Source organism: Sardina pilchardus, chromosome 22 (genome assembly GCF_963854185.1).
Source record: "Sardina pilchardus chromosome 22, fSarPil1.1, whole genome shotgun sequence".
NCBI lineage: Eukaryota > Metazoa > Chordata > Actinopteri > Clupeiformes > Clupeidae > Sardina > Sardina pilchardus.
In genome coordinates this window covers 26,666,918-26,686,439 of record NC_085015.1, presented here as the reverse complement: position 1 = coordinate 26,686,439, position 19,522 = coordinate 26,666,918, and the positions used below count along the sequence as shown (strand labels likewise).

Sequence of the window (19,522 nt, the reverse complement as noted above, 5' to 3'; positions counted from 1 at the left end):
GAACGCAGGACAATGGGGAACTCAACCGAGCAGTGGAATAATTAGCATTACTTTGTAGAAATCTGCTTTCACTTTGACATTAAAGAGCGGATTTTTGTAAATTAGCTTTAAAAAAAGGCCAAATGAAATTGATAAAAGATTCCATTTATTAAAGCAATAAAAGGGGGAATATCCAAAGGGGATGAAGACTTTTCAGTAGGCGCTGTAGTTCATCAGCATGCAGCGCTCATACTCACATGTTGTGCCCAATCACGGAGCTCCACTCAGCAGCGCAGACCCACACTAATGGCTAATTATTTGCACAATTGTTCTTTAATCAGACATGCTTGGGCTGTTTGTAATTATGAGGTATTTCAGATTAATGACTATAATTAATTTGATTGTAACACATAAAAATATGGTGTTGGCACGTTATTTTGCGCAAAAAAATACAATACTGTTTCAATGGGTGTTTGTTTGTTGGTCTTGGTCTTGCTAATTCCAATGCCAGATCTAAATAATGGAGTGACTTGAGACTTAGATAGCTTCCTGTGTTTCACTTTATGCATTATGGATGTATTTTTGAATGTGTACTCTGTCAGTCCCGATGGCTGTATGAGGGAAAGACAAAATTGCTATAGGTATAAAGTACAGTTTAAAGTTATCCCACAAGGTAAACCACATCAGCAGTTTCTTTAGCTGTATAAGGCCATTATTGGTGTTGTTTAGAGGAAATGTGCTGTTTTTCCTCTCTTAACGACTTTAGCCTTGCTGCTTCTTTTAATGACCCTTTGTGATATTGACTTCAGACCTGTGTCACCATACTTACAGTATGAAATCGTTCTCCTTTTTGCTTGTATGCATGCCCTTGCACTCATCAGAGGTTGTTGTGGTTATTGTTACTGTTGCCATGAAATTGGTAGATTTCTGGCTTGCATCAAGGGACGCTAAGACCTGACAAGTAGTAAGAGGGGTAGAGCTGTGGCTCTGAGCCCCGTGATACTTAGTTGAGATTGCTGGGATTCTGCTGGCAGGGCTTGCTGCTTGGCTGAGGGACTGGTGCTCTGATAAGCTTGGTCCGGAACAGAGATGGAGGGATAGGGGGATACTGAGTTCCTCTCCTGTGACTAGCAAGATTTGGTATCAGGAAAAGGGATGAAATTTCAACCAGGTATACACTGTAGGCATTGCGTAACACATCTGAGAGGCCGCTGGTCAAGCGAGGCATGTGCATGTGTGGTTAGTAGCGCTACAACGTGATTATTAACTCAAAGTGGATCGCAGCTTTTTCCCAGCAGATATGAAGCTAACACAAACAAATAGGGAAATAATGTCTTGACCCGTGTTTTGTGTGGAAATGAAAGCTCATAGTCATTATACAGGGAATGCGTTACTCATTCCTTGGAGTGGGGCCACTTCCACCCCAACCCCTCTACTTGCCAGGAGAGCATTCCGAGGAAAACACAAAAAAAGTTTTTAAAGGCGAGAAATGTAACCTGATTACAGAGTCTCCACTTTGTCTATATGATTGGGAACTGGAGAGTGCAGGCCAATTATGGATGCTAATCAACTTTGTGCTCCTTGCCCTCCGTCCATTTTCTCTCTCTCAACTTCCCTGTAGACTTTACTTCCATGAAAGCAAATGTATCTTTGAGATAGTTTTTGCAAATATTAGCATATGTCATCTAGTATGGGCCATAGATGCCGACCCAAATCAAAGTTTTAGACAGAATGACAATGTGGTGGAGCCTGAGGAAAGACAAAGTTAAATGATGTTCCACATACAGTACAAAGGCTGTAGAAAGCAAAGATTGAACACACAAAGGCCTCTAGTTTGCAATAGAGATTTTAACATCCATCACATTTAAGTGAAATTATTTGATGTTGTGCCTATGGAACTGCGCATCCTTTTGCATAATGTTCTTGCGTCACCTACAGTATGTATGTTTCTGCCTTGTCTGGAGCCACCTTCAGTTTTGGATACTGAGAAATTAAATCATGCACAGATTGCTATTGACGAGCAAAGATATGATTGCTTATGTAATTTTTTTAGGTCTCTTGAAAAGTTCACATGAGAACATTGGACTTGTTCATTAATCATTTAAGTGTATCACACACACATACACAATATGTAAGGCCTGTCATACCTTTGCACTGTGCCCACTACTCATAAAGCATTATCTGCAAATTAATATCTAAAATAAAATCCATGATAATGTCTTACATGTCCAGTAGTCCTGACTACCCATGAATCATGATGTTGCAGTATGTGGCAGTAACCCTCACAGCTTTATCTAATATTTGAAAAGTTTTTTTTATGGAGTCTCATAAAGCCACATACTGTAGAGCATTTTGTGAATAATCAGCATTAACATCAGGCCATTTCACTTGCACTTCACATGCTGTCCCACTTTATTTAGTACTTTAGTACTTGTGCCGTGCTGCCAGCTTTTGGGCACTGAAAATATAGATGCTTATCACTTATATTTAGGCATTTTTATGGGAAGTGACTCGCAAGTGAGGGACAATACAAACAAATTGCTGATCAAGAAAATACCACAGAAAGCAGAGTGCCATAAATCTAGTCGTTGGTCTCGCTAGACTAGAAGTGGCAGATAGCGGAGAGGAGATTAAGAGAAGCCTGACAGCAGTTAAAGACAGATGGGTGTGTTTTAATCATAGGGGTTAGAGTGGGAACACGTGTCAAGTCACTGGGGAAAAAAGAGCAGCACATTCAACATTACCCAGTTATATCTGATTGGCTTGAGTTATGTGAATGCGTACAGTACATGTCAAGTTCATGACCGGGTTATGTTGAGAATGCTATTCAGTGTAGGTGAGGTGACCATAGTCATTGGGTTATGAGGATGTAAGTTGTCTCCTTGCACTGACAGCTTGCAACTACACTGTTCTGTTGGGTAGAAAGTCCTAATTACAACATGTTTCAGACGGAATATCCTTATTACATCATTACCCAAAGGGCTCTGTTCAAAATGTTAAAACGTAGCTAATCGGTGTCTAGAAAGATTAATTACTACTACTGAGCAAAATGCACTGAATAAACTGGAAAGGTCATGGACAGATCATTCATTATAGTATATTGATTTCATTCTAGTATATTGAATGACCTGTCCCTGCCTTTTCTAGTTTATAATAATTATACCGTTCATTTACACCTATGACCCACCATACTGACATGCAACTGATTTTGTTTGGTTCAATTTGACCACGACCAGTACATTGGCAACACAACAGCTCTGCTTTGTTTTCCCTGACTTGAATTTTCCAACCTCTATTATTTAACACATTTTAATGCAGAAGTTTCAAGATACAAGCGCTGAGGATTGCTTCTGTTCAAACAATTTCTACATTCTTTGAGGCCTACTCAACCACAGTCATATCCCTGTGTTCTTGTTTTGCCTTTAGCATTCTGAATTCTTGTGCTTCTGCTATTGAGTCCCAAAATGGGCTGATGCACTGATGCAAAACTACTTAGCCAAGAGTAATAAACTCTTAGAGTTAAATGTCTGCTGTCTTTGTAAGTGTCCATTCTTTGATGAGCTCAGTTTCCTCACTACTTTTGAGCAAGAGACGTCCTTCTTTATGTGTCTGTGGCCTCTCTCAGAGTGACATGTGGTTGGGCTAATGGTCTACACAGAGTTTGGCTTGTACAAGCTCAAGGTGGTAAAACGGCCATGACTCAGTGTTGAAGTAGGCCTACAGTATATAAACCTTTGGCTCCATGACATCTGCCATGAAATCCATGTCCCACCTATAATACTGATCATTTGCCATGCTTCTGATTGTTAAAACAGACGTTGGCTGTTTTCTTGACCTACAGGACAAACCATTACTGTGCCATTACTAGTTCAAAATGCATTGCATTAACGTTTAATCAAACCACACTCTTATCTGTCATATCATTGTGGATACGGATGCCATTCTGGCTATTAAGAACATCATTTTGACTGGGAGAGATACCATTATACTGTATATATCCACAAATTATATGACAGATAAGAGTGTGGTTTGATTAGATGGTTTGCCATATAGGCCAGGGTCCTGTTTGCCCTGTCAGGTCGTACGATCATGACAGGAGGACAATACATTATCCGTGAGTACTAGTGTGTTATCATCACTCAGTGCCTGAATTTACTGTACGTTACATTACACTGATGATGATGATTTGCCTCTGCAGCGACCAGACTCCTCAGTATCTGCCATCTGCTGAGTTGACATTTGTTTTGGTGATATGTAGGCCTAATTATATACAGGGTGGCGCTATGGTACAACTTATGTTTGCTGCTTTCAAATAACTGTTTGTTTTCTGTTACCCCCATCTCAACCCCACTCTCTTTGTCCAGCCGGAGGAATTCACCAATGCCCTGGAAATAAGTAACATCGTCTTCACAAGCCTATTTGCCTTGGAGATGCTGTTAAAAGTCCTAGTGTATGGCCCCTTTGGATACATCAAGAACCCATACAACATCTTTGATGGCATCATTGTAGTTATTAGGTAGGTCTTTTTGTTCTTGTCTACATGTCCAATATTTAAAAACTGTACTCAAAAGTGCATAAGTAAGAAATATAGAGAGCAGGGCATGTCACATATGCCAGTTTTCTTCACGTTGATTGCAAGTATCATAATGGTGAAAATATTGTATGAAATGAAAAAATTGGACACATATGGACACATATTTTGTATTACGTGTATTGTTATATACTGTAACATTCATGCACATAATTATTGTCCATTAACTTGAGAGCTCACACTTTATTACACACATACAGTACGATTATTTAATTGTGCACTTTGTTGTCATTTCATTTCCAAAACTGAACATAACCTCTTACCCTGCTTTCTCCTTCTCATGAAGTCTCTTGTTAAATGTGACTGTCATGTGCATGTGCCTGTATTCTTTTCATATCAGGTATAATAACACGATATTCATGGCCTGTTGTATTAAATATCTGTTTTAACTAGCCTGAAGTACAGTAGGACTCTAATTCTATTCAGAATATCTTGTATGTCAGATGTGATAGCCACATCTAAACGTCTAGCTTCTCCAGGGACAGCTGTTTTGTTGTAAACAAAATCAACTGAAGTGTGCTCAGGTGACATGAATGACTAGGCACTATCCTTCACATCTCTATGGTTGCGTATCTATCCATCATCGTATAAAGCCTGCCCAGGTGATTTGATTGGTCTGCACAGTTCTCAAGTTTTCATTGAGGCTTCAGTCCGAGTCCAGACCGAATTTCATGACCTTAAATGTTGTGGACGGAGTTACATTTGGGCTGGCTTCCAGGCTATAGTACAACCATAATTTGCAGAGAAACACCAATATATAACATGACTTATAATGTCAGTGTAGTAACTTTGTACTCTGAGGCCTATTTTGCCCTAACTGCTAGAATGCTCTCTTCATTTCTCCCAGTGTGTGGGAGATTGTGGGCCAGCAAGGGGGTGGTCTGTCAGTGCTGCGGACCTTCAGGCTCATGCGTGTGCTGAAGTTGGTGAGGTTCATGCCAGCTCTACAAAGGCAGTTGGTGGTCCTGATGAAGACCATGGACAATGTGGCCACCTTCTGCATGCTCCTGATGCTCTTCATCTTCATCTTCAGGTGAGATAAAAGTATTGGTCGAGTTATTTTGTTCTAGAGAATTTCTACACAGGGGCTGTTGTTACAGACATAAGTCTGGAGTAATTCTTCTGAATGGATGCACATCAAGGGTCTAGCACACTCTGCCAAGGGACCTTGGATGCACACTTTGAATACAAATAAATGTGGCTAAATCTGCATAGCTTTAGTAGAACTAGCATAAAACAGATCGGGAGTATGTTTTTCTTCAAGCAGGATGTGCTCTTAATAGATATCTGACTATTCAGAACTACTAATATAAGCAGTAGTCCAAGCAAGTGTGAAAACATGATTTTGTATGTCACATTTTATATCATACTGTATGTATTGTATATCACATTTTAAAAAAAATACATTATCATGACAGGAATAATTACTGTATATCACTTTGATTCTTACTGTGCTTTATACTTTTGTATTTTATGAAGTATATTGGGAATGCACTTGTTCGGTTGTAAATTTTCTTCGGAGAGGGCTGGTGATACTCTACCTGATCGCAAGAACTTTGACTCTCTACTCTGGGCTATTGTAACTGTGTTCCAGGTAGGTTTCTTGCTCTTTACCTTACTTCCCACTGATGAACTATCCCTATATCCTGTGCCCAAATGTATGTTTGAGTTTGTGTTGTTTTGTTTTGTTTTGTGCTGGTAATGTGCCACCAGATTCTAACTCAAGAAGACTGGAATAAAGTGCTTTACAATGGCATGGCCTCCACCACCTCTTGGGCAGCACTCTACTTCATCGCGCTCATGACCTTTGGGAACTATGTTCTCTTCAACCTGTTGGTGGCCATCTTAGTGGAGGGCTTCCAGACTGAGGTAAAGCTGAGACTCCATGTAGATTAATGCAATTAAGTGTGGAATTACTTAAGCTCAGATGCTTAGAGAATTCTAAGTAAAATGGCTGCTCATTCATTTATGCTTTTAAGATTATACAGTATATGTGACCCTCCATAGCGAAAACAGTCGCTTGTCGCGCAATACTTTTTTGAGAAAATCCACAATAAACAAACTTCCGGGTTAAAATGTTGAATTTCACGTTTTTGCATAATTCTACAGTATAGTGTCATATCGTGAACTCATTTCACGGAAAAGCATACGTTTTGACTGTTCAACCCGGTGAAGATTCAACACATTAGCAATCATTCCCGTTGTCCACGCCGCTTAAAAAGTTGATTTTCTCTTCTTTTGGCATATCGTGACAGGAGAACCATGACAATTTTGGATGAGGTTATCTTAGCGATAGTTTCTGTAATACCTTCGATATACATATCGTTGGAAGGCTTAGTTTATGGCCGTTCATGTGAGCACAATAAAGCCAATTTTACCAAAGCGACTGTTTTCGCTATGGAGGGTCACAATTTGATTTATTATTTGTCATTCAGCAGACGCTCTTATCCAGAGCGACTTACAGTGAACTAACTACTGGGACAACTCAGGGTTAAGTGCCTTGCTCAGGGCCACAGTGGTGGTAGCTCCTGGGATCTAACTCACATTTTCATTTGGAAGCCTACATCTTCAATCACCAGACCACCACCACCCAATAGACCATAACCACCCTTACACATGTTTTGGTGTACAGTACGTATTCCAAAAGAATTCTGTCAATCCTGTTTTATGAAATGATAACTTGAACAGATAGATGTTTTGACACACAAGCCCCTTATCAGTAGCCTGGCCCCCGCCCGCTTAGTATCTCTGTTCATTTTCAATTGACTGAGATACTAGTCTGGCACCTGACAACACACTAACGTTTCCCTCAGATATCCAGGGTGCCGGGCCAGTCAGCGACGAGAGGGGATGGCACTAGTTTCGAAATTGAAAGTGGCTATGGTAAAAAAGTAGTAGCAAAGCTTGCAAACATTAACACAAACAAATTGCAGTCGGAATAATGTGTACATTTATGTACCGCAAAGGTAGGCCTAAATACATTGTTTCTTGACTGCCAATGTGGTTTACTATCAGTTTGTAAATTATAGGTGAAGGAAGTAATGTTTGGAATCGTATCCCTGATCAATGTGATGGCTAGGCTGGATCAATGATTGCAAAGTTAACACAAGGTCTACGCCCAGCAGGATGCTAGAGTTAGAAATGTTTCCCAGTCACAAGAGGTCAGACTCTCCTCACAGAGTGAAAGGAAGTAGTGCGCCTGGAAACCAGGCTACATTATTATGCTCAGGGAAGGTGCAACTTGCCAACCACCAAGGCTAGACAAGCGCTGCATGAATGGCAGAGGGTGAACCTGTGCTACATGTGCAGGCTGGGGAATTGCACAAACAGAAGCCTGAGGAGCATAAGGCTTCACTCACAAACTAGATTATTTTTAGGAATTGTGGCAGTAGACTTTCAACACTTCAACCATAGCTCAAATTGGTTGTCTCTTGGCATGTTGCTATGTTGCTATCTCTTTTGCCTTTCCTCCCCCTCCCTTAGCTCTGTCTCTTGTTTTAATGCATCCTTAATCTTGCCAAAGGTTCTTTTCTGACATTGTGTTGACAGATGGAGACACAGTAAATTCATTAATCTACAGTGTAACATATGTGTAATTACTGTACAGTATGTAGCATTTTGAAATTGTTTTAAAACAATGCCCTTGACTGAATAATCATATAATAGTGAAAATAGTAAAAAGTAATGGATGTGTATTATCATATGAGCAGTATTTTCTCTGTACACAATAGCTTTTGCAAAATGCTCAAGTATTATTTTTGTTTTATTTATCTGTATGACCTAGAAACCTGCAGTTGTGTAGAATAGGTCTACTATACCAACAGAAAAGAACCTTCTAACATTAATGCATGCAGCCTTATACAGGAGACAAGAACACTACTTAGGTAATTGGGACCGACATTTGGCATTTCCATTTTACAATACAATTTTAAAATTCAATTTCAAGAATATTATGAAAACACATATTCATGATAGAACTAAAGAAGAAATGTGAAAAATTGTCAACAAAAGTAGGGGTTAAAAATGTGCTTAAACAAAAACCTTTTTTGTATTTTAAAGACCAAATAATCTTATACAAACATAATCTTATTTAGATACTGAATTAGAGTATCTTTGCAATTGCTGTATTTTTTGGATTCTACTTCAAGCCTCGCAAAATATCCCACTATGTTGATGTGATGGAGATGGGCAAGATTGAAGTAGATAAATCAGGATCCTCTCTGTCAAACCCTGGGTATAGAATGCTGGAGAAAGATTATTAATCCTTTTCAAATGTTCAAAAGTACATCTAGAGCCTGTCGATATGACAGGCTAATTCAATTATTTTAAGCCCTTTGTGTCTTCAGGTGAGAGCAGCAGTTTCTGCTTGTTCATGCCACCCTCTATCACAGCTTCATGATGACGTGCTGCTCTGCATGCCATATCATACTGACGTGCCCATACTCCTCCAAAAGCTAGCTATGCTCTGCCAAAAATACATGCAACTTAAATGGGAGAGAAGAAAGATGGCATGTTTTAGTTGAATATGCTGCGGTTGGAGATAAATCAGATATGGTATGGTTATAGTTATTGCCCGGGGCTCATTACCCGCATGATATGAAAATATGAGATGGAAAAGTTGCATATTCTTTGCACGTTCCCTGTTCAGTTCATGATTTATATCAACAAAATATGAACTCGTGAGCAGATTCATATTTGAACCCTGGAATAATCTCCATGTTCGCACTAGTAACTGCAGGATAATGGCGTTAGAGGGGATGCTGACATAAAGTAACTGGAGTAGATGGAGAGGAGAGTAGACGAGAAGCAAACACACCAGACCAGATAAGGGAGAACCACTGAGGCCACAGGAATGAGGACAAGGCAGGGAATATCGCACCATATGCAACAGAATCTTCTGTTGGAAGTTGGAACTGCTCTAAGCAAGGGAGAGGAGAGACTGCAGGAATGAGGATAAGTCAGTGAATATCGCACCATATGCAACAGAATCTTCTGTTGGAAGTTGGAACTACTCTAAGCAAGAGAGAGGAGAGACTGCAGGGATGAGGATAAGTCAGGGAATATCGCTCCATATACAACAGAGTCTTCTGTTAGAACTGCACAAAGCAAGAGAGAGGAGAGACTGCTGGCGGTTCCTCAGTGTTTTCTGTATCATGTCCGGTACCGTTGTTCTTAGCATCACTAACAGCGGGAGCTGGAGGACAAAGGAGAAAAGAGTGACCTACACAGTGGGCTGGATTCATCATCCTTGTCAGATAGGCTGGAACGCTTTCAGCAGCACTTGGCAACAGCAATCAGATATAAGTAGGGTCAAGAAGAGAGGGAAATAGATAAGCAAATACAAGGCATTCTTTTGCTGTCATCTCTGTGATACTATAAGCTGATTCTTTCTGTCTCAACGGCCTACAACTAACAGTTTCTCACCAGTTTATTTTAGAAATGCTGGGTCATTTAAGCAATCTCGTAAATCTTTATACAGAGTATTAGAATGGTGTACTTAATGTCCTCATTTTTGAACACTGATTCAGTAGTCTCCTCTCCTCCATATATCCTTCAGTATACTGTACAACTTTTGTGCTCTGATATTGCCAAAACATATTGCATAGAGCCTTTCAAGAGCCATACTTTTTTTTAATTTTTAGGAACATGCATTCATTGGATAACAATAGGCCTTATTTATTTTTAGGATTTTTAATAAAATAATGTTTATCACGGCCATTCCTCTGGGATTCTGTGAGAATCTATCTAACTATGAGAATCCTTATAGTAATTTCCCGCATATAAGCCGCATTGTGTATAAGCCGCAGGACAGTGTTTTATGCAAGTTAAAAGAAACAAAACCATATTAACACCATATTAACTGCCCCCCTGTATTAACCTCATAGCTGAAGAGATTTTGCCAAATCAATGTATAAGCTGCGGCTAATAGTCGGGAAATTACGGTATAGTTGACCATGTACACATGTATAGTTATTCTCATGTCCTCCGTCTTTCTTTTTAGAAACATTGGCATACAGTACACTGTACATTATGCCCCACACTCCTCTTTTCTACTTTTAGAATGCAATATCTCATGGCTGCTTGCATGCTCAGGTTTGGTATATGCAATAATTGATGCAGATGTACTCAAGGAATTTTGTTACAAAGCTTATTGAATTCTCAGTGCAAAAGGCTGTCGTAAGTAAAGATGCTGCATGCAGTATGTGTGTAAACTGCAACTGAAACTTACTTGCTCTACAGCATGTCTGATACCTGTTTCTTCAGTACTGTATTTTCTGCTTGACTTTTTTATTTACTGTGGTTGAAAAAATGAATAAACAAAAAGGAATGACACATTTTCACTTCAGGAAGTGACCAAGAAAGAGGATTTGCAGTTGAGCTGTATTCAGCTGCCGCTAGAATCAGGGGTATGTAGCTCTTTGCATGATGTATCCCAAGTGAGACTAACCAGGAGGATCCCCAGCATTTGTCAGCAATGTGACCTGTTGTTTTTGTAGAAGCAGACTCAACTCAAAGCCCCTGTTGAGAGAACTGAGATTTAGAGAATGTTCTAAATAGTAAAGGAAAGACGTCATTTCTTGTTCATTAGTAAGCACACATTTTTTCAATCAAGTAATGAAATTAATTATTTTTAAATGAGACTATTTAGTCCAACACAGTATCATTTAAAATCCAACTGCAGGTACTGGTTGTTTTCTATTATGGATGAGGGTATTTTAGGAGGGTCTGCTTCTGAACATGTAGCACTGTCCATCATATCTCTCTAGACACCTCATTGTATTCCTGTTCATATCCACACAGCTGTGCTAGGTGATAAAGTTATGGCAGTAAGAACCTCAGTCAGTATGACAACATACCAGGTCTAGTTAGAGGACAATGGAGGAGATAGGAAAGAACAGACAAGAGTGAGCATGTATATTTATGAGCTGATTTATTGTAAACCTATTTCACCCTAACCCGTAGGGACTATGTATGTGGTATTTTCAAACTTGGCCAGACTGAAAAAAAAGACTGAAAAAGTATTGGAAAAAAATGGAAAGAGTAAGGGAAATGATTTGAATGAGGCAAATGACTACGAATAATTGTATTCATGAAAAACAATAAAATGTGTACCCACAATGCAATTCTCTGCTGAACTCAACCTATCACAGCTGTCTATGCATTTCAGTTATCCAAGTTCTTTTTTTCCACATGGGGAAAGGTGTTTACCCCTGTCTTTTAGAAGAGTTTGTGTTCCACAGTTTCTTACTTTCAAATTGTTTTATGTCTTCATTAATGTGTCAGTTTTTTTGTAGTGATGTATAACTTCATTGGAAAACACTTATCCATTAAAATTACATGTTGTGTGGATTTACCTTTGTTATATGGATTATGTTATTGCAGTTTGCTATGATTCTATTGGTTTCTATGTGTTGGTGATTCCAAGGTTTTCCTTTTAACTTTCCATTTCCATTTCTGCTAGTCTAACTACTGACCACTAACCCTAAACCTAACTTTATGCCCAACCATACCCTAATCTATTGTTTTTATTATTATTATTATTATTATTATTATTATTATTATTATTATTGTTATCATTATTAAGTAATAAGTAATTGTAGTTGAAGTAGTAGTAGTAGTAGTAGTAGTAGTAGTAGTAGTAACATAAGTATCTTTATAAGGTAGTTGTCTCATGTTAATACTAGCTATTGCATTTTTAGTTTTGAAGTAGTAGCATGCATAATAATGTGGTATGTAGTTTATGTGTCTTTTGATTTGTAAAATGTAGAACATTATGCTTTATATAACATTGTCTGAGGATAACTCTAACCTCACAAGTAAGAGCAGGCATATCCATTCAGAACCCCACAAGCAACACCAGCTCAATAAAATATACACATACAGTAGATACACACATTTTGCTGGCACCCTCCATTTTAGCTGTGCCTCACCTTCTGCATTTTCTCTGTGTGTGAAGGGAGATGAATCGCAGTCTAATTCAGAGATGGACCTTTACTCTCAAAGTATGGAGGACCTGAGCAATGGCAAGGGGGATGTGGTTGCCTCTACTGGTAAGACCATCAAGGACCAATGACAGAGCTTATGTAGACAATGCATATTCATCTTATGTCATCTCCATCTCAACTCCAGCTGTACGTTTTTTTTTTGCATTCTGACTCATTCCCACTTCTTTTTGCTTGATACAAAAGATCCTTTAGGTCTTATTGTTCAAGCGGGTACATACAAACAAGTATATAGTTAGATTTTTTTAGTTTGTCAGCAGCAGTTTTCAGTGTGCTGTTTTAGTTTCCATTGCTGATAACTAGGTACACAGTAAAACATTTTTGAAGCTGGAAATGATCATCCAATCATCTATTTTTGAAGCTCTAGCTCCAAAACAATGTTCTGCCTTTATCATATCATACTACTGTACATCAATGTCTTTGTAGTGGTGCCTATCAATGGACATGTGGACCTGAAGACGAGCCTCACCCCTCCCCTCATCACCCACACTGCTGCCACACCCATGCCCATTCCCAAAATTGCAGGGGCAGGTGACCCTGCTTTAACCTTTGAGTCCCGTAGGAGCAGCAATATCCCCATAGACCCCAGCTTCTACAACAAATCTCCTGTAAGTGTCTTTATTTGTATCTATTCTATCATAATAGTCCAATTTGTTTTTACCGTTTGAGTCGTGTGTGGAAATAAAGTGCCAAGCCAAAGACGGAAGAATAACAAACACTTTGGGTGACAGACTGCTTGTATTGGACTAAAGTTCCTCTGTCTTTGTCCATGTCCATCTGTGTGCGGGTGTCTTGTGCTCCCCTCCCCCCCAAACGCAGTCAAGTGTCCGCAGCTCGCCTCCTCATGTGCCCTGGAGCTCAGCCAGCAGCTGGAACAGCCGCCGCTCCAGCTGGAACAGCCTCGGCCGGGCCCCCAGCCTCAAGCGCCAGAAGCGGCAGAGCGGCGAGCGCCGCTCGCTCTTGTCGGCCGACGGCCAGTCCAGCTCCGAGGAGGAAGAGGTCAGCGGAGCCGATGCCGGGGGAGGGGGAGACAGGTTGTCCGAGTGTGACAACGCCTCCCTGGGCCGGACGGACTCTTTTGGCCAGCGGCCGCAGCACCGGCGCATGGAGTCCGTGGAGACGCGGAGCTCGCTCGACTTGCCACCGGACACACTGCAGGTGCCCTACCTGTACCGCTCTGCCAGTATACACAGCGCGCGGCCCCCGCACCCCCAGCTCACCGCTGCGCAGGACTGCAATGGCAAGAGCTCCCCCTCAGCTGCCACCAACCAGCTCTCCTTAGACGAGCACCACAGTGAGGACGAGAACGTGGAGGAGGAGGGCAACATGGTGAATGCACTTTAGACTTTGGAAAACTGTCAAAATAGTCAATTGTTACTTTTCAATCAATACTCAGGTTGTTGATATACATAAATAATATTAAATACATATATTACATTATATATTACAGTAGTAGTAAGCAACAGTGTCAGTTGATATGCATGCCATTTCAGTGAAGAACACATGCATAGTTTCTAAAAGGCTGCTGCATTTTGCTATTACTTACTTCAGAGTCGGTGGCTGCGTCTACTTCGCTGGCTATCACAAAAGGAGCCTGAGTGGTGTCGCCAGAGAAGCAGCTGGTCGCTCTACCTGTTCCCACCTGAGTGCAGGTTGGCCCTTCTCTCAACCTTTTTACATTTCTTTTTTAAATGCTGCTTTTGATCTCTGTGTTTAATGACTCCCAAACTGTAAAATCGGAGGCGACTTCCTACAACCTCTTGTTCATTCTGGAGTGCTCGTAATGCTCTCTGTATCTTGCAAGTTGCATGGTGTGGGACTGTATTTTCCCAACCACGTGGTCGTGGCTTTGCCTTGGACTCCCCCCCCCCCCCCCCCCCGGTCTTGTTTCATCCTCCCTACTGCTCTTTGAAGTGCTTGTCTCCTCACATCACAGCTAGTGAGTGAACACGCTTATTACAGGAGGAAGAAGTGACAGAGAGGGGGTGAGAGAAGGCGCGTCACAGCGCTTTACTAATTAAACATCAAAGCGAGGGATCATCCTCCCCTCCACTCCACCACCACCACACAGAGAATCTCTGCTGGAGATGCCGTTTCAAGCATTCCCTCACAATCATGTGCTATTTAATTAATGAATGATTTTTATTCTCACAATGGCTCAATTGAATAAAAGATGTATAACATTTCCAGCATAGCACTTTTAGTTGTATAACATTGCACCAGCCTAATGACTTCTCATGAATATTCCTGAAGGTGGTTGTAAACGATCACCATCAGTCGCTGATTGAACCAAATGAAACACGCGTGATCAGAGAAGCTACACTGGTCATCAGTCATGTCACCCATTTTGGGGTCAGTGATAACGAACTGGACGCTAATATTCCAGTTAGAATAGCCAGAGATCCGTGTTTGACGCACACAGCTGAAGGGCCGGTCCCTCCGCAGAACTGAGATGTCATTAAAGTGTGCTGAGCATCATCAATGATGCAGCATCAGGTCCTGGCAGATGGTGTGTTCTGTCATTAGCTGACAGTGTTTGGTGATAGAACTGTGTCATATGACAATTATTGGGGACTGTCAAAACAAATTCAAATGACTAAACATTTGATGGTCATTTGAATGATAATATGAAGTACTTGTGTAAAAAAGGTAGGTGCAGAAAATGTAGGCCTCTTACAAAATCACTGCTAGTCAGTGATATTTGAAACAGTTGAAGCCTCTTGAGTGCTCCTGAATGCATTGCCATACATCAGTATTTCCACTGCCAGTATACTTCATTAGGTCTTTCCCATTGCTTTGACATGCGCTATATTGGCTCCGTCTCCAGAGGAAGAATAAGGTAGCGGAACCCAAGCGGCTTGCTTTGTGTGTGCACACACTGTGTCCTGGACTGTCCCTCTCTCTCTCTCCATTGCGCCCAAATGCAGAAGAGCTGATGGCATGAGAAAACTCAGACAAGAGATGGTTGGCATGGCAACCTTTCAAAAATATGGCTGTTTCAGACACTGCACAGAATAACTAGAGCAGCAAGTACTCAGTGTCAGAAATGAATTGATCCATCTACATTACCTTGACAACTTCAACTTCAACTCATATACTAATACTATACAGTACATGTAGTAGACATGTATACTGGTTTGACAAGCTTGTCACATTTGGATTCATACTGTGCATAGTCTGTTACTTTGTGTGTTGCTGTATGCACTGGTTTATTGCAGATGCATTTGAGTACTCTGTCCGACAACACAGATTGTCAGACAGGTAGTTTTGTGAGAGATACCTGGCCACTGTTTGTAGATATCAGACATTGAATGCATAGTTTTGTGTAGATGTATGTGAACATAACATATGCTTATTTCTGACAGGGGGCGTATCATTTGCAAGAAGATAATCAGCCACAAAATGTTTGACCATGTGGTTCTTCTTATCATCTTCATCAATTGTATCACTATTGCTATGGAAAGGCCACGGATTGATCCAAGCAGTGCTGTGAGTGCAACACACACACACACGCACACACACACACACACACACACACACACACACACACACACACACACACACACACACACACACACACACACACACACACACACAGAGAGAGAAAGAGAGATAGCAACGGTTTCCACTTACTATAGAAGAAAAAACACAACATTGTGTAGAAAATGAAAATGAATGAAAATGAAAAATGTTTCTCAAGTCCAGTTGACACCAGTATGATATCTGGCAGAAGTATAAATTACTAAATGGTAGATTGTGTAGTTGATGATGGGGCTCTGAGCTCCGACTAGCACTGACATGTACAGTAGATCTATGTATAGTATGTTGCACATATTCATACACACAGTATACATACAATCAATCTCTATGCATCTCCTCCCATGTTCTGTGCTCCCATCTCCCCTCAACCTTCACATAAACGTATATTTATCTTGAACCTCCCCTTGGGGATCAATAAAGTATCTATCTATCTATCTATCTATCTATCTATATACATGAGTACGAAAAGCACAACTTTGTATTCTTTTGTATGGTTGTATTCATGTGCAGTCTGTTTGTGTAGTATATTGTTGTATACGGTATTGATATATTTAACTTATACTAATATGTAAGTACTTGTGCTTGAGTTAACCCCTAACGGTCGGCCATCCCACCGGTGGGATTTTTGTGTCTGTTCCAAACACACGTCTGTATACAGTACATTATTGTTGGTGTTAGTCAAAGAATGCAAGCTCCCTCAAGTAGGCGTATCTGCAAAAGGAAAAATACAAGCGGAAATGTTCATCCATCATACAGTATACTCAAGTTACAGTAAACTGTTGATTTGAGCTTCATCAGAGAATATTTCAATTGTGGAAAATGGATATGAAAGTGAATTTGCAGACATCAAATCTTTATGACATAATATAACATGGACAGGTTGTTCACCACACCACTCCAGCTTTCCAACAAACCATGTAAAAATAATGCTATGGGTGCTTGCAGTCAACCCTTACTGTAAATCAGTTGGTAATTTGGGAAATACTGTGTGTGTGTGTGTGTGTGTGTGTGTGTGTGTGTGTGTGTGTGTGTGTGTGTGTGTGTGTGTGTGTGTGTGTGTGTGTGTGTGTGTGTGTGTGTGTATGTGTGTGTGTGTGTGTGTGTGTGTGTGTGTGTGTGTGTGTGTGTGTGTGTGTGTGTGTAATCTACTGGATTATTCAGAAGATTTGATTCCTAATGTAACTTGACTTGTAAAGTGGAATCAAATAAAGTAAATAAAATGTGTGTGTGTGTGTGTGTGTGTGTGTGTGTGTGTGTGTGTGCTTGTGTGTCACTTGGAATTCCTCTTGCCATCTGATATAGCATCATTTATTTATTCACATAATGTGTTTCCTGGATGGGGCTTTGTATTGAGAGGAAGGATTTTGCTTCCTGTTACTTTGATTTGCTGCTAGGCTAACTGTGAAAGAAATGATTAAGATCCTCTGAGAAGTACAGTACAGTTGTTCAAGCATTGTGCCAATTGCCAAGTGGAAAGTGTTTTCTTTTCTGTTTTCTGTGATAAGAAGAAGAAACTACATCAGCTAGCACAAACCCACAGATGGGGTATCAATATTCCATGCATAGAAATAGTTTCATTTGGATATCAACAGCCATGACTACACTGCCCACCTGTGTCACCTGTGCTGTCTGGGCTCCTCTTTGGGAAACCCTGTTCAGTAAGCTAATGAGAGATGGATGCAGGATGGAGCTGAGTAGATGAGAAGGTAGATGGAGGTCTTAGGGGAGGTGATTGGCACAGTTCTGGCTGTGAAAGCAGTGTGTGGGGATCAAGTGCTCTGTGACATGCAGCTGAGACTATGAACTGAGAGCAGTTATCCAGAACATCTGAAATATCATATGTTCTCTCTGTGAAGTCACCATTCCTCAGATGGTTCCCATGAGAGAGAAAGAGAGAGTGAGAGAGAAAGAGAGAGGGGGGGAGAGAGAGAGAGAGACTTGAGTGAGTGAATGAGTGAGTGAGAGCACCCTGACTGTGTGAGACTTGAGAGGTCATGGGAAAGACAGACCCAGGGGTCCTGTAGCTCACACAAATGTAGGAGGAAGAGAGAGAGAGAGAGGAAGAGAAGGAGGACAAATAAGCAGAAGACTGTCTAATGTCTGCATTCCTCTAGTGGTGCTTTTTTATAGCTGGAAACACAAAAGGTGAAACTTGCATAAGTCTTATGGAAATGCGCACGCCTTACAGTCAAGCACACTAGAGTTTGAAATGGATTAGAGTCTTTCTAAAGATTTAAGGTTACTGAGACTTGAGGAATGTAAACAAAGTATAAACACACAAGAATCTGAGAGTGTTTATTGCCATTGAGAACGTCCGTGTCTGTCAGAATTATTCTGTAATCTATAAGCCAGAATCAACAGACTATGTGGCAGTCAGAATACATGAATAGCCTTGTATTTAACACAAGAGAGTGTGCTGAATTTTAGCATTACTAAGAATGCAACCGGAATGCAAACATGCACATATGCGTGCATACAGACAGCCAAACCTACACACATACATGGAACTGGAACAAAGGAAATTCTAATGGTTCTGCTCTGGTCTTTGCTCACCAGTCATTTTTCCTTTTCCTTCTTCCCTGCTTGCAGGAGCGCATTTTCCTCAAGATGTCGAACTACATATTCACTGGCATCTTTGTGGCCGAGATGGCATTAAAGGTAAGTGACAGAAGTGGTATTTGTCCTGGTGGGTGTGATGAGGTCCTACTGACAGCAAGTTAACAGACACAGTTCATCTCTTGAATAGGGCTCAGATGTAGGCCACCCCCGCAGCTCTGTGTTTTTGAACAAGTTGTGACTCCATGCACGAATGAAGCACAAGATGACTGCTCCATAGACCTACAGTATTCTGTGTAGGTGTACAGCCATCTAGATCTTAGGCTGTATTTATAGTGCTGTGTTTACTACTGCATAGAAATTAGTTATTGAAGTGAATCAAGCAATAATGCTAAAATGGCCTTTGAAATGGAGACGCACGCCAAGGGATTTTATGTGTGGACAGAAAAGTTCACCAACATTAGTCTGGAAGGTCTAGGGCTTCTGTTATCAAATTCCTGCTTTATGCCAGGTCACACCTACTCGGAAAATCTTCAAATGGAAATCATGGCTGAGAATAATGATACTCACAGGAGGTTAATTAAGGGAGACTGACAAAATAAAGGGGCAAAAAGTGTTCCAGAGGCTGGAAGACACAGATAGGGGCACAGAGTGTCTGGCTTTCCCTCCACATGACATGCCTTTGTTCGATTGAGGTTTGATCATTTGTGTTTGATGTATTTGGGACAAGTAGAAACATCATTAAGCCCGTATTATTCTCTGTTCCTCTAAAATATTTCTGCCGGATCTCAAATGTATTTCTGGAACAGATTTCCTTCCAAAATGTGCAAGATTTATAAAAATCAGCTTTAAA

General features: G+C 40.6%; 1 protein-coding gene across 1 annotated transcript in view; it reads left to right on the top strand.

Annotated features, from left to right (window-relative positions):
• The window catches only part of cacna1g (calcium channel, voltage-dependent, T type, alpha 1G subunit), a 149,987-nt gene that overhangs the window by 90,751 nt on the left and 39,714 nt on the right, over window positions 1–19,522 (top strand). The window contains exons 10-19 of the mRNA XM_062526293.1: window positions 4,344–4,495; window positions 5,418–5,603; window positions 6,050–6,164; window positions 6,284–6,439; window positions 12,528–12,621; window positions 13,000–13,181; window positions 13,393–13,902; window positions 14,125–14,225; window positions 15,939–16,062; window positions 18,703–18,771. Coding sequence (XP_062382277.1) covers window positions 4,344–4,495; window positions 5,418–5,603; window positions 6,050–6,164; window positions 6,284–6,439; window positions 12,528–12,621; window positions 13,000–13,181; window positions 13,393–13,902; window positions 14,125–14,225; window positions 15,939–16,062; window positions 18,703–18,771 — 1,689 coding nt within the window. The remainder of the gene's footprint in view (window positions 1–4,343; window positions 4,496–5,417; window positions 5,604–6,049; window positions 6,165–6,283; window positions 6,440–12,527; window positions 12,622–12,999; window positions 13,182–13,392; window positions 13,903–14,124; window positions 14,226–15,938; window positions 16,063–18,702; window positions 18,772–19,522) is intronic.